This window comes from Grampus griseus (genome assembly GCF_964374135.1).
Source record: "Grampus griseus genome assembly, chromosome: 16".
NCBI lineage: Eukaryota > Metazoa > Chordata > Mammalia > Artiodactyla > Delphinidae > Grampus > Grampus griseus.
This window is the reverse complement of record NC_139010.1, coordinates 46,505,503-46,531,988: the sequence shown is the minus strand read 5'-3', so window position 1 is coordinate 46,531,988 and position 26,486 is coordinate 46,505,503. Positions and strand designations below refer to the sequence as shown.

General features: G+C 36.8%; 1 protein-coding gene across 5 annotated transcripts in view; it reads left to right on the top strand.

Moving 5' to 3' along the window:
• Positions 1 to 26,486, top strand: part of PRKG1 (protein kinase cGMP-dependent 1) — a gene marked incomplete at its 5' end in the record, with an annotated part of 1,185,104 nt that overhangs the window by 1,120,743 nt on the left and 37,875 nt on the right. For all 5 annotated transcript variants that reach the window (XR_014297858.1, XM_082673091.1, XM_082673088.1 and 2 more), the window contains one exon: positions 19,392 to 19,488. Coding sequence is in view for 4 of the 5 variants with exons in the window: in XM_082673091.1 (XP_082529217.1) it covers positions 19,392 to 19,488 (97 nt within the window). The remainder of the gene's footprint in view (positions 1 to 19,391; positions 19,489 to 26,486) is intronic.

The window sequence follows — 26,486 nt, the reverse complement described above, 5'->3', positions numbered from 1 at the left end:
ATGTTTATTGTCACTTCAAGCCAATAAGCTTTCAGATAATTTGTTCTGTAGCACTAAATCCCTAATGTATAAGCTTTATTAAAATCTAATGTAAGAAGCATGCTGAATGAATATGCTACAATAAATTTTGTTTCAAGAAATAAATTGATACATCTTATTTTGTTTTGCTACTACTTAATATTAAGATTATTTGCAAGCAGCATATTTCATTGTACTTAATTCTATACATATAGAACTTAAAAATGGAAATTTTATTCAACATAATTTTTAAAAGAAAATCTGAATGTAAGTTCTAGATATTAAGTTGTACTGATTTTTAAATAGTGTGAGTGTTCACATAGGTATTCACTAAGTCAGTGAAGAAATTAAATCAATAAATAAGGAGCTGTAGTAGATATTTTTCACTTGATTCACACACACAAAAAGACAAGAAAATAAGTTGGTCTAAACTGAGACTTTTTAAAAATAAACATATATTTTATTGAATGTCTACTATAGGCTTAATATTCTAAATGTTGTAATAAATGCAAAATAAGACATCGTTTCTTCCTTAAAGGAGTCTTTTTTTCTCAGTAGAAAGCAAAACGATAGCAACTACTAAAACTTTAATAAAAGTTAAAGTAGGCTTTTGTGCTATTGGGTTAAGTACTTTCAAAATTTGGAATTCTAGAAGCAGAGTTGGTTAAGTGTTCATGAGAATGGTTTGGATAGTTAGGTAAATGTCACTTTATTGTTGCTGGACTTTGGAGTCTGCTGAGGGTGGAGATGAGACTATGCAGTCACCAGCTGCTTCTCTGCTCCCAGGGTTGAGGGATTGTGTGAATGGATAAGGAGGCCTTGCCTTTCAGTAAACAGTCCTTGATGTTCCCTTAGAATCATCGCTTTGATGGCTCACAGCCTGTGCACCAGCGGGGGTAACCCCTTTTAAGAAGTCAGTATAGTTCACCCATGGGAGCAGCACATTATTCCTCTGTGAAAAATTAGCTTGCTTCTGCTCCTCTTCTGTTGTTTGGGGCTACCCAGGTGTCTCCTGGGAAGAAGAGGGGTACAAAGACAGATGGATTTTAGTCTCTCAATAATGCAAGTGAACCAAAACTCAATTTGGAACCCATTCTTAAACTCCAACTCCACTACTATAACATGAATTGCTGCTACCTAGATTCATGGTCTTTGTATTTCACAACCTTTCATTTTCTTATAAATCCTTATCATGGGCCAATGATTGATTCATACACTTCGTCACCATTGAAAACATTCACCAGGTGATGTTATGGGACTTTCTAGGCAAGTAAATGGATGGTGATGCTAAGAATCAGATGGTGATTTGCAGCACAGATTCTAGACTCAGACTGCTTGTATAGAAAACCCATTTCTATTCCTTGCAAGCGATGTGATTTTGGAAAGTTAGTATACTGTCTGTGCTTTAGTTTCCTCAGGGAGTGGTTGTTCCTTGTGAGAATTAAATAGCAATAAGTGTAAAGCGTTTAGAATAATGACTATCACATATAATGCGTTCACCAAATAAAATGGCTGTTTGTGTTTGTTGATGTTGTTGTTGATAGAAAAACATACTGCCGTGTATTAATGCTTAGTTTATTCCAAGGGCACTAGTGAACTCCAACGCGCTAAATTCAAATGATTGATTCTCATTTCTTATCCAATTTGACCTATACCTAGCTTTTGATACAACTGGCTACTTCTCTCTTGCAACATTCTCTTTACTTGGCTTCCAGAACCCTATATTCTCCTGGTGTTTTCTTCTTCATTGGCTATTCCATCTCTGCTTCTTTGTTGGTTGTTCCTGATCTCTCTGACCTTTCAGAGCTGGTGTGGTCCAGGGCTCAGTCCTTGGATCTCTTCTTCTCTCTATCTGTACTTTCATCCTTGGTGATCTTGGGTAGTCTTATAGCTTCCAAATCTGTCAACTCCCAAATTTAGATTTCCAATCCAGATGTCTTTTTGAACTTCAGACATCCAGCAGCCTACTTGAAAAATCCACTTTCATAAATCATATACATTGAAAACTTAAAGTATCAAAACTGAACTCCTACTCTTCCTCCAAATCTGCTTTTCTTACATTTTTCCGTATTTCAATAAACAGAATTCCATCTTTCTATTTTTTAATTTTTTTTTATTTTTCGGTATGCGGGCTTCTCCCGTTGCGGAGCACAGGCTCCGGACGCGCAGGCTCAGTGGCCATGGCTCACGGGCCCAGCCGCTCCGCGGCATGTGGGATCTACCCGGACCGGGGCACGAACCCGTGTCCCCTGCATCGGCAGGCGGACTCCCAACCACTGCGCCACCAGGGAAGCCCCATCTTTCCTATTTTTGAGGCTCAAAACTTCAGAATCATCCTTTTCTCCTTTCTTCTACTCACACCTCACATTTATCTAACAGCAAATCCTATTGACTCGACCTTCAGAATATGTCCCCAATCCAACTGCTTTGCGTTGCCACCTCAGTCCAAGCCATGGTCTTGATAACTGCACTGGCTTCTGACTTGTCTCCATATTTCTGCGGGTGCCCTCCTGTTGTATGTTTTCAACCTAGAAGCTATAAAAATAGACTGCTCAAAACCCTACAATAGCTTCCCTTTCACTCAAAGTCAAATCCTTACAGTGCTCTGCAAGGCCACAGGCAATTTGCACACCAGCCACCTTGCCCCCAATCTCACCTAACTGTAACACATAGCAAACTCTTGCCCCAGAGCGACTACAGTTTGTCTCCTCTGCCCAGAATACTCCAACCCTAGATTCCATGGGGGGCAGCCCTTCATGAAGACGTCTCCTTCTCAGTGAGACTTTCCCTAATTACCACAGTTAAAATTGCAGCCCCCCACTGCTGTTCTGGCATCCCTAGTCCCCCTTCTTGCCTAATTTTGTTCCATAGCATTTACCACAGTTTAACATACTATATTTTACTTGTTTGGCTTTTTCCTCCACCAGTATGTAAGGCACGTGGCAGGGGGGTGGTTGGTATATTGTGTCCACTGCTGTATTCTCAGCATCTATAACAGTGGCTGACATATGCTTGATTCATTGGTAATTTGCTAAAAAGAGTTCAAGAGATCATAGAACTGCCTGATTTTGTTGAAAATATAGGAAATTAGAATTCCATTTTGATTGTAATGCTCAGGTTGCTTAAATGGCCTAAAATAATTCCAGGGGTATTTTATTTCACCTTGGCTTATTTAGTTTCAGTTATTTACCATAGTCTATCAAACGCCTTTTAGCATAACTGTCTTGCATAATTTACCAGTCTCAAGAGAGTTCGTTAGATTGGTAAATGCTAAAAAGATTACCGAATTTTCCTGGAATCAGTTTGTCTCTCACAGCAGGATTATTCTTTCATTAGCCTGGGGATAATTGCTGTCACTCTCAGCCACTTGGTTTCCATTATAAAACATGCAGGGCCAAGGTCATGTCTTACCAACATTGAAAATGTACTCTGTGGTTTTAGGTCAATTGAAATATTATTTCCATGCTGAAAAATAATGACTGAAAAACGTGTCATAAGATGTGAAATGGGTCAAGCCTGCCCCAGGCATCTCTCAGGCATTTGAGTCATTTACAGAGACGGCTGAGTCCCTGATCATAGAATGTTCTGGTGAATGTCATTTTCATTTCACAGAAACTCCAGGGTAGGAAGAAAAACAAGGAAGTTGTTTGCCTTCTTTCAGGACTATTAGATGTCTTGTACCCATCATTTAAGTAAAGGTCACAATCCATCGGGGGAAAAAAGATTGAAAACTTTTATGAATTGGGTCAACATGGCAGTCATAAGTGCTGACTGAACTTAAGGTATATTTTGAATTCCTTTGAAAGTGTGCAGAAGTTGTTCAATATCAGTAGATTCTATCCAATGTTATGGTGAAAAAAAAGATTATATAATTCTAAATTGCAAGAGATCTCATTTTGTCAAAGACACATGTTATTAGTGGAATAAAGGTAGAGTTAGAGAATTTTAACATCTGGTCCTTGAAGCACTTTGACAGGATTGAAGAATTATTATTATTCATTATTATTATTATTATTTGTGAATTATAGCCAAAGGAGGATAGTAGGCAACATGAAGGTACCATGAAGACAGGAGTTATTTCCAAACTCCTCTCGTATCATTTATAAGACTTGCAGTCCCATCTCACAAGTAATACTAATAAGGAAATATTGCTTATCTAACTAACACTTAGTGGTAACAGTTACACCTGATTCTTTTTTTTCCCTTGAAGTAATGCATTCATAATGTGCTATTTTACTACAGAGGATAAAATGTATCCAATTCAGAAACGATATATAGATTGCACAAATGGAAGGTAGTTTTCTCACAAGAAAGAACCCATTACGTATAGTAATATCTAAAGACCTAAATAAGAGCAACATCTGTAGATATCATTTCAGGTTGACAATGTAACACAAAAGTTTCCCCTTTTCACTTCTTTGTGAAGTTTCACTGGGCATGTGTCTAGTTATATTATTGTTTTTCTGTGGGTAATGAGTGAAAAGTTGCTTTGTAAGTAATGAAAAACTGATCATTTCCATGTTACTTCTTAACTTTATGTTTCTAATTTCAGATCTCCTTCCCCTTCCAGAGGAAGTTAGTGATGCCATAGCTTTAAAATGCCTGTTTTAGCTGCAAAAGTCAAATGTTCACTTTCTGTTAGAAAATCTAAAGCAGGTGGTATACACTTTCTCAATATTTGGAATTCTTTAAAGGCAGGGAAATTTGAAGTTCAGGTGTGGGTAGGTTAAGCTGAAGTCATAATCCTGGTAACATTTTCCCAAATAAAAAGAAAACCTTTCTTTTGAAATGCAATTGTTTGTGTAGTTGTAGTTCTCAACTGCATCCCTGCCATAATCATTACAGCCTCATTTTCATTAACTTGGCATAAGTCCCCAAAATAATGTTTGTTTTGATTCTGATTTGGATTTTCAATAGAAAGTAAAAGATGTGAAATGAAGAGGTAGCAGCTAAACCAGGAATTTAAGCCACTGCACTACTGATCTCAGAAGGAATCTGGTCTGGAAGGAGGAGACCTGAACTTAAAGTGGAAGGGGCTCTTGCTGTTAAACTTTTAGGGGTTATCTTTTGACTTAGAAGCCCCTACTTTTTCCCATTTGTCCCAACTGGGCAAACATTATTTAAAAAGTGATCAAATCAAGCCTGAGAATGAGCCTATGTTTCAGGTTTTTCTATGGTGGTTCTTAATGCTCTTCTGCATGTCTCCCACTGGGCTGTGTACCTGAGCCAAGTATCTGTTCCTCTTTACTAAGTGAGCTTCTAAGAAAGGGCATGGCGTAGTGCCATAAGGAGGTGCTCAACACAGACATGGAATGATAACCACAGGATTATATGCACAGTGAAAATGCTCTGCTTGACCATGTCTTAGTTTGTTCTTGTGTGTCCATGTCTAGAGGACTAGGGACCTTAGTCAGAACCTGTCAGATACGGACCAGGCTCTTCAGGTCAGCATCCCTGGGTGGAAATGGACGTTTGATAATATTTGCTAGAATGAATAGCAGTGAAACAACTGCAGTAAGTGGATTCCAAAGCCTTATCATGTCAATTTCATCTCAAAAACATTTGCCTTTTTAATGAGTATTTTTCCATTGCCATTAAACATCCCCATGTGATGTTAATTGTATTGTATATTAATAGCATAGCCAATAAATTCATGTGACATGATGAAATGTTGCATATATGCTTTGATGGAGCCTAAAAAAAGAAAACAGATCTTTTGTGTCCTTTTCTCTTCTGTTGTCATTTGTCAGTAAAACGATAAAGAAGGAATTTTCTCTCCAATTTATTTTATCTTCAAAACTCACCTCTGGTAATATTCCCCTAATAAACACATTATTTAGTGGGGTAAAGACATTATAAATCCTGTAAGGCCTTTATCAAAGGACTATTTATAATTATTTGCCAAAGGCAAGAAAGTAAAGGATCTGAAATTTAGCCATCCGCTCCTGAAAGGCACAACTACAAATCTCTGGTCAGGAATGGGGCATCTGCAGTTTCACCTGCGTGTTAATAAAACCAATGAGATCCTTTGTGCCTCTAGAACTTGGCCAACTCTTAGTCCTGTTTCCCAATGAACTGCCCTCAAAGTGGCTTTAAAGAAGTGACACATACTGAATAAAGCCCCAGGAAAATGGGAGAGGGGTCTGTTTGCAGGGTTAGGTCACTGAGCAGCTTCTTGGCAATTTTGACTTTGGCAACGATTCATCCTCAGAAAGGACACCCGCAGACCCTCAGACTTTCTGTGAATGCCTCTCGAGACTCGGTTTCAGGCATTTCCAGGCTCTGGATTATGATGGTCATTGTCTAACTCTGTATCTATTGCCCGACTGTGACTAGGAGCATGGCGATGTATCGTCTGTGTCTCTCACAAGCTCAGGGAATAGCTGAAGGTAAGGATCTTGTGCTGAAGCAACACGAGAACTTTGTGCTTTGTCCATGTGACAGCTCATAAATTCCATATTCCCCAAGAGTAACAGCCAGTAGAATTGTGAAAGGTATATTAAATTTAAATTTCAAAAGGAGACCCTCATGTACCCTTCTTTTAATAGGGGGTCTGGAATAGACTGTAGAGGTCCCATGTTTCATTCATCATATAATTCCATCGTTTTTAGTTTAATCATTTGATAGCATCTGATTATATAAAAGATGGTTCAGAAAGTAAATGGTGAAAATATAGCATAAGTTGCAGTATACAGCAGCAGTAGAAAGAGTTAACTAGGTCTACTGGGAGCATCATAAGCTACCAATGAAATCATTTTGAATAAATAAATTGAACATAAGGAAAAGAAATAAAATATCAACTTTACGGCATATTTGCATGTTCCTAAATTAATTTTTATCTCTATATAGTAACATACCATTTATCTCTAGTTTGCTTGCTAATCTACTACCTAGATTCTAGCCCAGTGGGGGAAAAAAGACAACTTAGAGCAGCCAAAAGTCCATGGACAGAAAACTCAGGTAATTAGTGGTAACAAGAAAAAGTACCTGGCACACAGTAAAAATTCCATGAAAGGTAATGACCATCTTTTGATTATTATTATCATTATTGATTGCTTATAGTTCTGTTTCAGATGCATGATCTCATTTACTATTTACCATAACTCAATGGCGTTGGTTTGGTTAGCACGCCCATTAAACTGTTAAAGACAGCTGAGGCACAGGGGGATCCTGTAGCTATTCAAACTCTCATAGCCATTGAATAGTGGAGCTGGGATCTGTCCAAAGTAGACTGGCTCCAGATATATTTTAATCATTTTATTTTATTGCCTCCTTAGGTACTCACTGATTGCAGAAATATATTATAGTTGCAGTCATAACAAACTTGGCTATCTGGCTTTATAGCTTGCAGAAAATAAGTGTGTCTGGGTCAGAAATGGGAGGTAAGACAGGCTTCCTGACTCTTTCAAGAGATAATACTTAAAAACTTAGCAACTAATAACAAATATTATACTATAGAATTTTATTAAAGTTGTCTTAAAGGTAACAGCACACTAACTCTTTATTTAAAATGATGGTCTGGGGTTATCTTCTGAGTGTTCTACTATATTCAATAAATTACGCTTTAAATGGTTTGAAAGAAAGTAATCCAATCTAGAAATATTGATCCCCAAATTATTTTTTAAAAAGGTGAGAGAAATATGCTTGGTAATTAGGAGGGAGAAGCTTTGATAATCATTTCTTGATGGTGCTAGATAATTGGGGTCTTACTGTTAAACAAGTAGTCATACTTTTCAGTATGTTTCAAAGATCCAGGATTTAGAAAGTATCCAGCTTAGCTAACTTTCCCTAAAACTTAAACTAATGGTTGAAGAGCCTTTTGCCTGTCAGTAGATTCTTGATCCACTGATATGTTGGATATCAAATCTCATTTGTTATGTCACCGAAGAAAGGTCTTCTCTTTGAACAAGTTGTCTGGCAATAGTCTAAACTGTCATATTTAAGAATACAGATAGTAACATAATTCTACTCCCTACATATAAATATTTTCTAGACAAACATGACAAGACCTGCAACTGTAATGTTAGCAGCCTGAAACCGAAAACTACAGTAATTCTTATTGCTTTTTTTTTACATCTGTTTTCCAATTAGCAAGTAACACTCTAGAAATTAATAATCATGTTTATTGAAACTATTTCAAATCTTGTCTCTTACATTAAACATAGATTTGAGCCTTATTTCAGCTTCATACATAGGCTGGAACACAATTTAGAAATTTTAAGTTAACTTTGTGCAAGCCGAATAACTCACTTGCGTCAAGGTCATCTTGTGGCCCATGTTGGTGACTTGATTCTCCAGAATTTAACAAGAAAAGCCTGTAGGAATCTTGTTTCTGAAACAATTAGCAACATAGCAGTGGATGTGTTGACACCAGAATGTCAATGTATCAGCTTTTTAAAAGACAAAACTCCACAGACTGACTATCTATCTATCTATCCATCACCTATTTTCTATTACTTTTTAAAAAATGATTTATTTATTTATTTTATTTATTTTTGGCTGCATCGGGTCTTAGTTGCAGCACCGGGATCTTCATTGAGGCATGCGGGATCTTTCGTTGTGGCACGCTGGCTTCTCTCTAGTTGTGGCCTGCGGGTTTTCTCTTCTCTGGTTGTGACGTGCAGGCTCCAGGGCGCGTGGGCTCTGTAGTTTGCAGCACGTGGGCTCTCTAGTTGAGGCGCGCAAGCTCTCTAGTTGTGGCGCGCAGGCTTAGTTGCCCCAAGTCAGGTGGGATCTTAGTTCCCTGACCAGGGATCGAACCCGCATCCCCTGCATTGTAAGGTGGATTCTTTACCACTGGACCACCAGGGAAGTCCCGATTTTCTATTACTTTTCTTAAGTGATATCTTTATGCAAATAGCACTGTAGTATAATTTCATTATTACTGAAATTTCCTTTGTAGTTCAGTAAAAATAATCACTGCTAAAAATACATTTCCCCAATTTGTAATTGTTTACCTCATATTTTATATATTGTATATATTCACTGAGGTTTATGTTCCATCTATCTTTCTTACACCTGGCCAAATACCACAAGTTCTACAGAAATGATGAAACTCTGGGACTCCTTCAGCTTCCCGCTTGGAAGGAGAGACCACCCTTCTCTGCAGTCCCACCCTCTGAATCCCCTGATTTCTTTCTAGCTCACTTCACTGGACACCTGCTCACAGGTGCTGAGACACAGTACAGATTTCTAAGTTCAGTTCATCAATTTCCTGTTCTGAAGGGGAAGAAGAAAGGTTTTCTGTCCTCTATCTGCTGTTCCGTTACATCGGCAAACTTACAAGAGGGCAAATCAGACTGAGAATCCAATCAGATACTGTCTGTTCTCTGAACATGAAAAATGAACATCCAACATCCAGATCAGTAAACCTGGTAGAGAGAAGCAAGTCAAGGTGATGGTCTCATCACAAGTATAGCCTGTTCTATTGTCAAAAGACCTTGCAAAACCAGGTTAATCCTCCAAGGCCATGTGAATTTGGTTAGTTGCTAACTCCTGAGAGAAAATTTAATAACGTGGATGAGGAAAAGGAGATCATAAAAAGAGAACTGAATATAGGGTGTAGCCAAGATGTCAACTCCATCCCTGGAAAATCTGTGAGGAAAAGAAAGTCAAATATGAAAAAAATATTCTCTGGCTGTTAAGTGGAATAAAGAATAGCCATAATAGGTCTGAATGCCCTCCCCAATCCCCTTCATTTCACTCTTTCTATTATTTATTAATTATAAAAAAAGAAGAAAATAATTTAGTGCTATTCAAATAGATATATACAAATGTCAACATAGAACAATGGCTGGATTTTGCATCCAGATGGCAATGACTTGATAACAAATAGGTAGTATTTGCTGAGGCTTCATTCATTTGATAAATGCACCATCACTGTTACTGAACAACTTGACATGGTGGAAAAAAAATTTTTAATATCTTTATTGGAGTATAATTGCTTTACAATGGTGTGTTAGTTTCCGGTGTAAGACAGAGTGAATCAGCTATACATATACATATATCCCCATATCTCCTCCCTCTTGCGTCTCCCTCCCACCCTCCCTATCCCACCCCTCTAGGTGGTCACAAAGCACCGAGCTGATCTCCCTGTGCTATGCGGCTGCTTCCCACTAGCTATCTGTTTTACATTTGGTAGTATGTATAAGTGACATGGCAAAATTTTTGCTCAATTTTCTTCCTTTCCACTTAATATTTTCTCTACTAAGAAAAGGACATACAGGCTTCCCCCATTTTAAGAATGGATGGTATTCTCAAAGACCCTTTGAGAATAATTATTTGGAACTTGGGATATATTTCTCTGTGATACTTGTATACTTTGTAATAGATGTCTGTCACACACATATCAAATTAATACTAATAGCTCATCAAAACTTACATATGATCATTAGCCTTGGTATTAAGAGCTGTATAGACTTATATCTATTAATCTTATTTTAAAATACTGATGCCTGGTCCAAAATCCTAAGGTTTTATTAAGGTCTGTTTTTAACTCAACCTAGTTAATTCTGATATGAATCCTGGGTGAGAGGGCACCTCTGGTGTATTAGAGTCTATGGTGAAATGCATTAACAGTTCTATTTTGAACATCAAGTCATATGTTTCCCAGCTCCTGGGTCAGGGGTCTCCTGCTTACCAGTTGCTGAGAGCAAGACCCCCTTAAATGAAAACCTCTGTAGTATTTCCTGAAATAAGTGCTTCAGGAGTCACGGATCGGAGGACAGGATTGGAGCACAAAAGAGGCAAAAGAGAAGCTGCGGGTACCAGGGCTTTCTGTCAAGTGTGTATTTCTTAGGACACTTGGAGTCCCAGAATGATCAAGCTGCAGGTGAGCTTCATAGGCCCGTCTAGTGCATTTTACAGAAAGGGGAATCTGTTGCTCAGGCAGATCCTGGGCCAAATCCTGATCACGTCTTTTCCTGTATTCCCAGAGGCCTGGGAGAGTGGCTTATAGTCTCATTTTCTTCTTACCACACACTGCATTTTACTCCCTTTTCTTCCTTTGGCTCACTGTGACCATGACCACATCCCAAAGCCTCTTGTCTCTGAAGTTGGTGTAGAATCCTTCAGAAATAAAGGGGAGCCATGAAAATCGGGGTACATAGCAAAGGTCCTGAGTCCAGAAGTAAAAGCTGACCCCCTAGTATTCATTTAAGTCTTTCCTAATCCTTCTGTTCCTAGTTCGGTCTTCTGACTGATCTCTTGATAAAGATCATAACTAAGACTAATTATGAGGTTTAATTAAGCTTAAAATTTCTCCTATTTCTTTCAATATTTTAACCCTCATATAAAAAAATGACCTATAAGAAAAGGCAAAGAGCTCTTAGTTTGGGGGTAGAAAAGAGATTTTTATATTTGAGGAGAAAACTTGGGCTGTCTTTACGCATCCCTTCTTTAGAAATGTAGTCTATGGCAAACATTGTCCTCATGGAAATTGAATGAGAGTTCTGCTGTAATGGATATTTACCATGGAGTGGCATGAGGCAACAGAATGAGGATGAGGAATTCTTCCCACAGGCAGAGTTGTTGGAACAGTGAAGGTAGAAAGAGTTATTTTTACCTACCTTCTTTCCCCTTAAACTTCAACTTCCTGGCCTTTGGAAGTTGTGCTGTGCCAGTCTGGACCACCCTCGTCCACAATCATAAGCAAAAGGCTCAGCATGAAAAATTTGAACATGGACTTGATACCTGATAATATTAATGGGTTATTTCTAATGTTTTCTTAGATGTGATAATATTGTGGCTATGTTTAAAAGGGAATCCTTACCTTTTAGCAATATGTGTTGATATATTTACAGCATATTCTTGTAATATATTTACAATATTCTTGGAATATTTTCTATGTAAAAATAATTGAAATGAAATGTAGGATTTGTCTTTCATTTATAATATTAAAAATTAATTGTACAAACAAACAGACTTACGATGAGATTCTGAGGTATGGGAAAGGGAGAAGGAGGAAATTAAATTGCACTGAGATGAGAGAAAACTTTCTCAGACCACTAGCCCCTGATGGCTATCCATTTATATGAAGGAAATATCTCTTCTGGCATAAATAAAGTTGGGGACTGCATGCTTTTTTTGGTTGAATACAAACGTGCAAGTATCTGTATTCTCTGAAGCAAAAATAATAATCACTGAGTAACTTAATAACTTTCTATTTTGGGCCAGTGACTTAAGTAACAAACACCAAAAGGGGAAAAAATTTTAATTCCTTTTTGCCAATCTTTTTCATGGCAATATATCTTTACTTAGGCCATTATTTCAGAAAAAGAAAAGTTCATTTCAAACTACTATATGGAATCTATTTAAAAACTGAATAAATAAAAATGCATGTTGGTCAATACATTTCAAGCTAACATTGGGAGCTTATCCTCACTCATCTTTTGCAAATGCTGCTCTGATGTTTAGATTTTTAAAAAATTATCTTTTGAGCATCAGTGTATTTTCATTTTGAGTCCTTTTAACTAACTGGAGTACACACACCCACAGGCCACATCACAGACAAGAAGGCATCAGTGCTTAGCTACAGGAGTCACATTCTTGACATAAATGTGTAATAAAATAACATATTATTCAAATATTTTATAACTTGAATGTTTGCCTTTGTTTTTCAAATATCAGAATATTGTAAAAACTGTGAAGATAGAATCAGATAGTAAAAAATATTACAGACTACAAGTCAAAATGTCAGTCCCTCATGCCTTAGTCTTTGTGACTTTGGCTAAGTCACTTACCATCTCTGGACTTAGTTTGTTCTTTTTTTTTTTTTTTTTTGCGGTACGTGGGCCTCTCACTGTTGTGGCCTCTCCCGTTGCTGAGCACAGGCTCCCGACGCACAGGCTCAGCGGCCATGGCTCATGGGCCCAGCCGCTCCGCGGCATGTGGGATCTTCCCGGACCAGAGCACGAACCTGTGTCCCCTGCATCGGCAGGCGGACTCTCAACCACTGTGCCACCAGGGAAGCCCAGTTTGTTCATTTTTAAAAATGTGAAGGTTGGATTAGATGAGCTCCCAAGGGTGTTGATCCATATTTTGAACCATGTTAGTATCTTAATACTTTGAGATAAAGCATCTTTAAAGTTGTCTGATTCTCTACTATCTTGTTTAAAGGAAATTGAATTTCTGGGAATAAGTGTAAATATGCTACAATGTGAAACATGCCCAAGGTTTCTAGTTCTAATTCTAGTGTTTCATTCAATCACTTATCAGCAACTGGTCTACCCAGTTGCAAAACAGAAGTAAAAATATTTGTTATCCCATCTTCACAGAGAATCGGGGAGGATCAATTAAATGAAATAAATTTTAGAGTCCTTGGAAGAAAAGAAAGGTACTTCCTAAATGCAAAGTATTTGCATCACTATTATTCTTATTATGCATCAGATATGAGCAATGCAGTTTCCCTGTGTATTCCTGTTGGCTTTATCTTCTCAAGGGAATGTAGTTGAAAAATAAGTAGAACTATTTCATGGCTAAAGTACTTAAAAAAAAAGACTGTGTTTCTGAAAACCACAATTTTGGAAATACAGAAATCAAACTAATGCTATCTCAAATTCCCTGAAGAAGAGATTACATTTTCTGGAGAAAACTGACATAATGAAATACTTTATATTCATTAAGTTACTTTCAAGCTTTTTATTTCTTCAAGTTTTTACCACTACCGTTAAAAGACTAGTGACTATACCTGTATGCTTTATGGCCAAATAAATTAGAAATTGTCCCTTTTTGTTTAGAATTTTAGAAATAGGGTTTCTTATGTTTAAAGGTTTTGTTTGTTTTGTTTCGTTTTGAAAAACCCTTATAGTAATAGAGACTTTTATAAAGTGTTATTTGAAAAACATTATTTCAACAGGAAATAACTCCCTATACAAATCTTGAACAATAAAATGGTTCACAGTTTTCCAATGAAGTCAGAAGATTCTGCTTTTAAAGTTTAGTTTAACAATGAGACTTTTTAATAACGCAATTAAATTAATAAGAGATGACTGGTGACTTGATTATAGATTTAATAAAGACTATCCATTTTTATTTTAGTGACTAAGCTTATTTAATCCCAAACATTTTAGAATCAGGGGAATAGGACATGTAGTAACTATTTTCACATACACAAAGTTAATGTAGCACAATGAGGTGATAGTCCCAGTAGTTTAAGCCCAAATCACATCTGTGTTAAATATGCAAATAAGTATTATTGGTCCAGTTTTCAATTCTGCTTTCTCTATATATAGTTACTTCTGGCTGAATTTGTATTTACTCTTCAATACCTACAAATTACTTAATGCACCAAGTTTTATTAAATCAAGAACTGTTATTACATAAAATCCTGTGTACCAAGTTAAGTGTTTATTCAGTAGATGGCTAGCATTAGAGCTTGCATGCATCATAGACCAGGTATACATATTTTGTGCTTAAGGCTGACTGTCAAAAAGTTCTCACCTCCTTTAACTATTTCTGTAAATATTTATTTATAGATATCAATGTTCTTTGATCACATAAAAAGTGGAAGGATTTCTAGGAGTTTATCTGAACATTTAAGTAAGCTAGGGCTCTGACTTTATCTATACAACTCATACTTATTTACTTAAGTGTATGTTGATACCTTTACAAAGGCCTACATGTTGAATTCAGGACTTGGAAATACAAAGTCACCGACAGAGCCGGGACCACGAGTCCTGAGCTTCTGTTTGTATTCTAGGATGCGCTCTTGCATTATTTTTAAGTCCAGAGTAGACATTGATTGTCTGATTGAATCGCATCTTACCTATTAAAAGTTACAGAATAAAAATCTTAGTCATAGATGAGAGTTCATGTGTGTTTACTGAAACATTTTATAGATTTCCCCAAGAACTGATAAAACTAAATTCAACAGGAAATAAAAATATACCCAAGAGCAGATGAGCACAGGCCAAGCAGTGGTGACTGATCTGCACGTGGGTTAAAAGACGCTAAGACTTTGTTTGATTTTCCTTGGAGACCCTTAGAGTAGACTTCTGAAACTGATTTGGATTATAGATTTTGCTAAAGTAAATAGGGCACATTAGCCTTTTGTTTCATTGGCTTTTAATTACTGGCTTTTGTATCCCATCTGGAATGTCCGTTTGGATTCTTGGACCTTACTTTAACACTGCACATACTATTGTTTGCTTTGTAGAATAATGCTGAGCCATTTCTGCTATTGTAATATCAAGGTGAAGATAAAATTTAACGTTTTAGACATTTTTGTACTGGGTCATATTTGGTTTTCAGTATTAAGGAGAGATGTTTGCTTCTTAATAATAGTGGTCAGTCATAAGGAATAGAACCCAATTGTGTTATTTTGAAATGATGACAGAATTGATTCATGGATATCTGGCAACAACAAAAAAAGAAACAATTATGGTGAATAATAAAGGACATCTTTGGTTTTGTGGAAGCTGGTGATATTGGAAGAGATGGAAAAATAAAAACTAATGGTTATTATCTATTTCTGAAAGGAAGTGAATATAATACTGGATAGATATGTAGTTTTAGATAAAGAGAGGTTAAGATTATTCCAGTATTATTTTTCTGTTTCTAGACTTTGCATGTATGTCTTGGTCTGTTTCTAGACTTTGCATCTATGTCTTGGTCTCATCATCATTACACCTGCAACTTTACATTTTCATTGCTTTTAGAACCTCCTTTGGTGTATAAGCAGAAATGAAAAGAGAAGGTGAAAATGTAGGCAACTTTGTTTCTCTCTAGTAGTTCTTGAAAGTTCCATATTTCACTATTTAAAGAGTACCCTGTACAAATTTGTGACTGTGGATTCTAATCACCAAAGCCCCAGGTGAATCTTATGGTCAGGTATGTTTGAGAAATGATATATTATCTCTCTACTTCACCCAACACACTTATTCTCTTGTTATATAGTTATTTGCATGTTGTTAACCTATTTTGAGAGTTTATAAGCTCCTTGAAGTTATACAGAGTATGTCAGTATCTGCATTTTTCTGGAAAGAGAATCCACAGCTTTCACCCTATACCAAAAAAAAAAAAAATGAATACAGTTGACCCTTGAACAACATAGGTTTGAACTGTGCAGATCCACTCATCTGCAGATTTTTTTCAGTAGTAAATACTACATGATCCAGTTGGTTGAATGGGCAGATATGGAACTATGGATACAGAAAAATTGTGGATATGGAGGACCCACTATAAATTATACATGAATTTTTGACCGTAGGAGGGTCGGCGCCCCAACCCTTGCATTGTTCAAGGGTCAACTGTAAATAATAGTGTTCTCTTAAAAAATCTGTATCTCAAACTAAGGTAGGAACATTAGAAAATACACTTCATACTCTTTGCTAGATTTTAAGCAACCAAACGTCGGGAATTGAATGCCTTACTGATATATATTTCCCTTAACACTTGGGAACTGTCCCTCTCATAAACACTTTTGCACAGATGGATTTTAGAGTTGCATAAATCTGGGCCTAATTCCTTGGACCTGGTACCCCACAGTAGTAAGTAAGCTAGGTACTTGTGTTCCACGGTTACCTCCTTCAGGCAAGAGAAGTTTTATAGGACAGGAGCCATTTACTTAACCAATTTATTTTGTCTCCTTCCCCACTCAAAATTATCAACTCTAAAGAATGTAGAACATAACGGATAGATTCAAATTATTTTCAAATAATTCCTGAGTAAAAAGAAAGAATGAAAACGTCCCTCCAAGTTACGAGCTAGAGGGGTGAGATACCTCCAGAAGCTAAATCATCTATAGTTTGGCTTTTTTACAAAGGTCTCTTCGGGTGGTGATTTCCATGTTAAAAAACAAAGCTATTTATTCAAAAAGGAAAAGTGTACAGAGTCTCTGTGATGAAGCGACTCCCTAAAGAGTAATCTCAATGAGGAAAAAAAAAGACATGAAGTTCTAAGCAACAACATTTCCTTGGTTGGGGCTTCCCTAGTGGCGCAGTGGTTGAGAGTCCCCCTGCCGATGCAGGGGACACAGGTTCGTGCCCCGGTCCGGGAAGATCCCACATGCCACGGAGCGGCTGGGCCCGTGAGCCAGGCATCTCACCAACCACTCCATAAAAATCACCCAACTAGGAAGTATTTTAAAAATTCACCTAGAAATAATAGCAAAGTAATTAGCAAAGTTTTGCATTCTGCATCTGTCTTTTTTTTTATCAACGTTGCTTTTTTTTTTTTTTTCTTTTAAAGCTGTGTTAGCCATTACAGAGCTATTGTTCATTCCTATGGGTCTAGGACAACAGGGGCAGGAGTCAAGGCCAAGTTATGAGTCCCCAATACTTTTGCCATGAATGCATCACACTCCAGACTCATTGGACAGCTACTGATTTCCTTGGATCATTTTAATCCAACCCAAAATTCTTCTATGGCTCTGGAACCTCCTGAGGCTTTCAGAGGGGTTAGAACTATGGTTCTCAACCCTTAACTGTACATCAGAATCACCCAAGGAGCTGTAAAAGTGTATAGATACGTGATACTGCTTCCAGAGATTGCTGATCAACTTGATCTATGGTGGGACGCAGATTAAGTGGTTTCTAAAAGATGCTCAGGAAGTTCTGATGTGCAACAAATGGCTGAAGATGACTTGTTTAGACATTTCCAGACTAATTTTACAGAACCCAAATATAAGGATTTTGGGGGGAGGTGCGTCTTCAAGAGCTATAAGTAATAACACCATACTTTAAATATATAAAATGGTGTCAGAGTAGTCTGAGTTTACCCTTTCAATCTGAGATTTCTAAATCCAGCAAGCACATATTATTCAAAAACAATCTCATTAAGAATTTGACTGCCGGAAATTCTTGAACACCTACATATTATCATGGTGGAGCGGGGGTGGGGGTGGGGGTCTGATCCCAGCAGGTGTCCTTTTTAAACACCTGTTGGAGTGAACTCTGTCACTGGCCCTTTAAATGGGATGGAGTTTTAATTTTCCAAAAGCTGTGAGCCAGTTGGAATGCTAGAAATGCACATTTGTTGCTTATGTTCCATTCTAGTAAACCATCTCCTGAAGTGCTATGTTGATCTCTTGATTGTGTAGTTAATGAGAGAAATCTATAGATACCATTCAGAATGCCTAGCAGTCTTGTTTATAGAGGTTGACTAGAGAGAGTTGATTTCCCATCATCAGCTAATAACGAGAAACACTGTTTACCATCTTGTCTTTCAAGAATTAATGTGTTAAAAACCAGAATTGTCATTGTAAATTGGAGAGTGTTGAAAGCTCACCTAGATAACTGTTTTACATTTTTCCCAAGTGGAGAGTCTGAATTTGTGTTTGATTATAATGAAATAGCTAAAATGTTACACAGCTTAAGGCCAAACATGCCTGTGAATGATTCTATCCAAAAGCTGACATAAACAAACTGTGTCACTATTTCAAGCATGTTCATCATGTCTATCTATAGCATACTACTGAATCAGGTACCGCCTGGCTGAAGGTCATGGGTTACACATAGCTCTTCAAATACTTTATTTCTGAGACAGCTGAATTACTCCCTGACCTGACTTTAGTGAGTGGGAGGGTCATCATCTTTATGCCTTACTGCCCTTTCTAAAAATAGTAGGGGCTTTAATAAGGAGATATTTTAAGCAGCTCATATTCACTTGTCTCATCAGGGGAAGCTTATTTTGGCCACTTGCATGTGTCCAATTTACATGTGCCTAGAGTTAAACTTTTGGAGGCTAGTCTGTGCTCCTTCACCCCACTCATCTAAGAAACTGGCAAGCATAAAGACTGGAATTACTAGCTGAGAGTCAGTGGGTAAACACAAATGAAGGGAAGACACTTTTTAGGAATGTGAATATGCTTCAGAAATCATCCATTTCAGACAGTTTCACATCAGTCCTCAGCTTTTCGGATCTGTTTTCATAAAACCTGGCCGTGATTTCACTCCAGAGACCTCAATGATCTTGCCGCTTTTAATAAACATTAATAGGAGCCACTGCCAGCCTGTGGATAAGGGAAACTGATGAGAAACCGCCATCCAAAATCTGAACAGCAAACACAAAACCAAGCAAAACCAAAAAATCCAAAACAAAACCAAAAAAGAACAACTCAATCTGTGCTCACAAGAAGACGCATAGAAAAACACTGAGATGTAAATTTGATTTGATAACTGGATTTATCAGTCACATGACTGACATGCAGTGGGTACTTTGTATTTTTCTACTCTGAAATACAAGTGCAAATCTATGTTATTCTGCACAACTGGGACCAAAAAATTATGAGTGTGAGAAAACGCAGACTCTAAAAGCAAGATGGAGTTTAAGCAGGTAAACCCTGTTTCACAGTCATGTCATTCCGGTACAGTTGTACGTGGTACTCGTGTTTCCACCTCTAAGAAATTTCCATTTTTTCGCATCAAAAACTCCAGATATGAAGCTGAAGCTGCTTTCTTCGCCAACCTGAAGCTGTCTGATTTCAACATCATTGACACCCTTGGAGTTGGAGGTTTCGGACGAGTAGAACTGGTAGGTGATTGCTCTTTAAATGCTTTTGAGAGTCCTGTCTTCCTTCTTAATTTTTTCTCCTAGATTAAGATTTCTCTCTTCTTCTCTCTCTAATCATTATTGTTCCTAAATTGGTACCAAATACTCTCATTTCAGCACAACAGAGTTTGCAACAAAGTGAAATATGTTATGTAATCAGTAAATGAAAAATAAAATAAACACCAACTTACTTTTTAGAAAACCTCTGCATATTAAATGAAAGGTAAACACATTTACTTAATGAGGAGGAGTCATAAAGCACTTAATACCCGCTGATTTTCTGTGATCTTTATTTACTTCCTTAGTTCTGAGCAGTGCTCACTAACTTAATTATGCACTCTATCTATAATCACAATAACTAAAATGTAAATTTAAATATATATAAAGGGAGATGAGGTATAATTACATGTATTATATATCTATCTATATACATATAATTATTCTCACCACTGCTTTAAAAATTAAGTAAATGGTGTTGTAGTTATTCTGTAGTTATAAGCACCTATTTAGATTATAGTACATATCTATACTCACATATATATAACTGTATTAGAAAATATGGTATGAATATTTTATATAATTTATTTCACACACATGTTTATTTGTGTGTATACACACACAGCTAAGTGAAGATGAAGAAGACGTTTTGGCACAAGTTCATACATTAAACACATGGCATCAATATGGTGTGAACCAAATGAACGCATGTTCTGTTGTGCCTTTGTTTAAAATATAAATTTAAAAACTGACATATTACAACAAAAATTAGAAAAAAATGTACTCTTGTGACTGAGTTGCTGCATTCCAGATTGTGTGGATAAAAACCATATTTGAGAATGTAGATTAATGTCCACCTCTCCTGAACATGGAGGAGTCCCTGATATCAGACACCAGTACAGTACGTTAGGAACTCCCTGAGACTGTGTACAGTTCAGTAAATAGTTACTGTTGCCATCAGGCAGTAGGAGAAATCCCCTTCCATAAAAGTAGATTGACCTACCACTATTTTTGTATTTGTCCATTTGTGCTGTAGTTGGGATTTCTGACTTTGATGGGCAGAATGATGTTATTTACTTAAATATTAGACAAGAAAGGTTTAGAGCCGTAAAATGTTTCACTGAATTTGTGTGATGCTTCCCTTAACACTGGCTGGAGATACCTTCAGCTAAAGAACTCAGCTTTTTTAAAATATATGATTTACTCATTAAAGCTATAAGACATCTAGGTAATTCTCTTAATTTACAAGACGTGACTAAAATAAGGAGATGGATTTTACAAATTACAAGTGAAAATTAGTCCCATTGCTTTATGGTCACATTCCGAATTTACTCTCCTTTGCCCTTGTCAGAGAGGTGCTTGCTTTTCAGAGTAGATTGGTACAAGTCAAACTTTTTAATCTAGCAATGCTATGTAGCAGTTACTTTAAATAATAAATATGTAATCTATTCATTCAGCAATTTAATGCCTCATATACCAGAGCACCATACTTGGATAAAATATAGGAAGAATGATATGGAAAACATAATCTCTGTCTTCTTGGATTATATTCTTTCTACACAATTTATTATGTATTTATGTAGTGAGCTCTCTGCTGGGATATACACAGTTTAACAGAAAATAGCCACTGCCTCTAGGGACTCACAGTCCACTAGGAGGGACAATCATGCAAACTAATAAGTAAACCCATAATCAGAGTATGAGAAGCACGTGCTCAGTGCGTGGAGGGGCAAGATTTCTTAGAGGAGGCAGCATTTCTAAGACAGAGGATCGACATCAAGGCGTTGCCATAAATAACCTCAAGCGTTATGGTCTGCTCTCGTACAATGAAACTACTGCAGGATAGTTTGTTAATAAACTGATATTAATAATGTTTACTAATAAATTAGTATTACTTTCTTAGTAAAATCATCGAGCTTTTCATTTGAACCCAGCTTTACAATCTTCAGATGGCTCTCATATCCAGTATATAATTTTGCCTTTAGAGCTATCATAGGAGGCATAAGCCACATTTCACAGGAGCTAAGTCATGAATAATGTGTATAAGTGACCTAAGACCACACGGTCACTGAAAGAGCTGTTGTTTTTGCCCAGAACTACTGATGTTTAAACTAGACTTTTTCTTTTTTTTATCATTCTGACTACTAAAAATATTTAGATTCTTATTACCACCACTAACAGCCACCATTATCAAATCAGACAAGTGTCACTTTATTATCATAGGTACACGTTTGTTTTTTAAGAAAAGTCTTCTAGAATTCAAGAACCTGTCTTAGACATAAATACGGAATAGATGCCATGATTATCTGCTATTCACCTCTTCTTCTGTCGAACCTTCAGAGACTCTTTTTTCTGTCTTCTCTTTTGCGGCTCCTAGTTGAGTGTTAAAATATCTGTGGAGGAAAAAATAAAGATCAGACAGTATCACGTGGTAGCTAAAAGCTAGAGCTCTGGAATCAGACTGTCTGGATTGAGGTCTTACCAGCTGTGTGTGATTAGTCATTTACTTAAACCTCTTGGGCCTCAGTTTCCTCATCTCTAAAAGGAGGATAATAATAGGCTGTGTGCCTCAGGCATTGCAAAGATTAAATGAGTTGAAGTCCCAAAATAGTGCCTCACGTATCATAGGTCAGTAAGTGTTGGCAGTGTTGTTATTATTATTAAAATATTCTAATGATAACTATCATTTTCAGCTCTACCCATAGAAAAGGAAGGGAATGAAATATTTTACTCTTTTTTCTCCCATTGTTAGGCCAAGTGCTGAGAATACAAGCATTTCTCCAATGCATGAGTGAGGCTAAGGTGTTCAAATGACCTTCAGTGATAGCTTCTATTAAATTCCCCCAAACCACGAAAGCTCCTTACTTTCTGATCTGTCATGAGTAGAGATGGGGAACAATTTTCAGTCTTCCTCACACTAAACCTTTGTGTACCTGAAGTAGTCTGCTCTTATTTATCCATTTCTCTTCTAAATCGTAAAGCCCCACCTCTTAACCTCTCAACAGGAAATCGTTTTTGGTGCAAACTGCTCAATCATATCCAGTTTCTCCACAATCTTCTTAAACCATGGCACCCTGATTGGGCATAATAAGGGTCTGGCTCTTGCCAAATGGAGGACAAAGGTCTTTTCTCCTGTGCCACAATCCCATGATCGGATTGCCCAGGAGGGGGCAATGTGGTAGCAAGGTGTAAGAATTCTGCCACACTCGCAATCACATTTGTTTAACAGGGTCTGTGTGCTGTACATATGGGCATCCATACCACTCTCATGGCATTTTTGCCAGCTGCTTGGTCACTGTGTGTCACATGCAAGTGACGTGGAAGGCTATGTAAAGCAACTAAAAAAAATAGGGACTAAGAGATGATTAGGCAAGAAATTAGGTGATAAACCTATTGCTCAGTCACAGAGTTTTGTTTCATCATTATGTAAGGGGAAAGCCTAAGCCAAAGGGAAACCCCACATGAGACGAAAACCCTTCAAGAGCTTCTTACTGCCAGGCCACATGACAGTGAAACAGAATAGCTGTGGGATCGCTGGACAGCACTGCCATTTGTGCCCACTGTGATTTATGCTGCAGAGGATGCCTGGGAAACCCTCCCATCCTAAGGCCTTGTGTCCTCTGTAGCCAAGGTGAATAAGCACTCTGTGCTGGTTGAAAACTCAAAATTGCCTCATTTTAACATAGTCTTTTCTCTAGAAATACCCTACTTGGATTATTATTAAATATGTCATCCTCATTTATATTTATTCTTCAAAAGAATGAAAACTGACACAAATTAGTAATTGTGATAGTGTTGATTTCTGAGAAAATAAGTTATTCAGATAGTTAATAAAAATCCAATTTGATAGATGCTAATTGAACATAATAGGTGCAGTCACAATACAGGCATTCCTCAGAGATATTGCGGGTTCAATTCCAGACCACTGCAATAAAGCAAGTATCACAATAAAGCAAGTAGCAGGAATTTTTTGGTTTTGGAATTTTTTGACAGTTATGTATACGCTATACTATAGTCTATAAAGCATGTAAGAGCATTAAGTCTAAAAAAACAATGTATATACCTTAATCAAAAAATACTTTATTGCTATAAAATGCTATCATCTGAGTCTTCAGTGAGTAGTAACATCAAAGATCACTGATCACAGATTATTATAGCAAATATAATAATAATGAAAAAGTTTGAAATACTGTGAGGATTACTAAAATGTGACACAGAGACACGATGTGAGCAAATGCTGTTGGAAAAATGATATCGACAGACTTCCTTGACACAGGGTTGCCATAAACCTTCAATGTGTTAAAAATGCAGTATCTGCAAAGTGTGATAAAAAAATGAAGCGCAATAAAATGAAGTATGCCTGTATACTGCAACTTCTAAAACATCTAACCACAAGATAGTTTCTAAGCAGAAATCACAGGTAATAAAATTTATCTCTGCTTTGACATATACAAATAAGGTAAAATATGCATGAATTCATCTTGTTACTGTAGAATATATTCTCTTTAGTACATCGATAGCTGGAATACAGTTTAGACTAAATGAACGACAACAAATCGAACAGTCACACTCTTATACATCTTTTGAAATTACAGGAATTTTATACACTAGCCATCTATTGAAATGAATATTTTTCTTTAAAAGTGTTTGAAATTAGTGTTCTATAGTAAAGCGAAATGTTAGCATTTCCTCCTCTAAACCTTCATGTTTTTCTAGAAAGATCAATCCACAGTTGGCCCTCAATATTCACAGGTTCCCCATCCATGAATTCATCCAACCTCAGATTGAAAATATTCGATAAGGTTTCAAAAAGCAAAACTTGAATTTGACACGCACCAGAAACAATTTACATAGCATTCACATTGTATTTACAACTATTTATATATTACCTGTGCTGTATTTATATCTATTTACATAGCATTTTCATTGTATTAGGTATTATAAGCAATCTAAGGATGATTTAAAGTATACAGGAGGGTGTATTTAGGTTATATGCAAATATTATGCCATTTTATATGAGGGACTTGAGCATCTAAGGATTTTGGTATCCACAGGGGAGACTGGAGTCAATCCCTCAAGGATACTAAGGGCCAATTGTAAATCTAGAAGGCACTGGCCATGTCTTTCCATGGCTTAAAACAGTTCATCCAAAACTTATCTTATCACCACTTAACAGTTTGGTCACTCACCTTTTTGTTTTCTGTGACATAAATTTGATTTTTTTTTAATCCAGTGAATTTATGGTCACGTCACATTCAGTAAAAGATTATCTATTAAAAAATTTCCTAAATATTTTTTGTGGGACATAGCAAGATCATGTGTGATTCGTGCCCTCAAAGAACATCTTGCCTTCTCCTATGTAAGAAGATAAGATCAATACATATGAAAAATAGCAAGTGAAATCCTTTAGTATTGCATTAAATTCTAAATCATGAAGAAGGGTTTTCAGCATTTCAAAAAGAGAGCATTTGGAGCTGATGATGTAGCGAGGCCCTGAGAAGACACAGAACTTGAGCCAGGGCTTAGAGAATAGGTTGGGATTTAAATGAACAGATGCGAAAAGGCCATTTGGGGGAAAGGCCATTCCAGGAAAAGTTTACAACACAGAAGGCCATGTGTTTTCACAGGACACCAAAGCAAGTGGCCTGACTAGAGGTTGTGTGAGGGAGCAGTGAGAAATACTAGATAACCAACTGATAGGGTATAACTGTACTATATTCTTAAAGGAGATTAGACTTTAAGGCATTGGGCATTGGGGGGCATTAGGTCAAGAGAAGAACACAAATAAACACAGACTCAGCTCTCAACTTCCACCCATGAAATAAAAGAATACACTATAAGGTGACTAGAAGGGCTCTTTTGAGGTGGCAGTGCTCCCAAAGATAAACATCATAATTTCTCTTCTGAATAAGGTAGTTTACTTTGTGCCAAGATGTATTCCTCGTCCCTGAAAATTTTATGTAAACACTTTCAAAGAGAGATCCCTTCCGTGAAGGGGAAGAACAGTCTCCTTGTGTATGTTAGTAATGTTGAAAATAGCCATGTCCTCTTAAATAAAATGAAATGATTTATCTTGCTTTCTAGAAATAAATATAAAAAAGATGATTCTGAATGTTTCACTGTAGCTTATCAGCTGTATACATTTAATTTATTGCTAATTCATATTCTGTCCTTCATATTAACATCCCCCATTGCGCTGACATATACCATATATTAGGCTAAACACTGGGCTAAGAAATCAGGAGATTTTGTGGGCCAGATGGCTTGGTACTTAGCCCCAGCTTCAGTTAACTGCCTTGCAAATTCACAGTAAGAGTGGGGAGATCATCAATACCCCAAAAGTAACAAGCTAAACCAATGGGAACCACTGTCTGGTCATGGCTGCAATCTCAGATTCCACCTTCATGAACAAAGCAGTTTCAATGTTTAATGCGACTGTTTTTCGTAGATAAGTTAGCATAAGCAAAAAACCAGTAAACACATGTTGAACTGGCTTAACTACGTGTGAAGTACGAAATCTTGTGAAAATTTTGAAGTAGAAAAACAGAGAAAGAAGCTATACTTTTATTAATATCAGAAAGGGTGAAGTTTGAATATAGCATATATTAGGACATTAAGATCTGATTATAAGCCATTTGATTAAAAGTCTTCCAGTAACAGTTTAAAAAAATTATAAAGTTATTTATGTCTAACATCTCAAAAGTGTGATTAGAATGCAAAACCTCTCATAAATTAATCTGTTCACATCTCAGAGAGTTGAATTTTGCCATATACGATTCTCTCTAGATCATTTAAACTCATTTTAAATCTTCACTGTGTCAATAAATGAAAGAAGTTTAAGTGTCAGCTTACGATACTCAACTCCATCTATGTGAAGTTTTAAGTTATAAGTGTGCTTGTAAGTATTAGAATAAGTTGAATTATGTGAAATATTCAACAGTTAAACTATTTCATGTAGTATTTCTTTATATGAGTGAGATTAT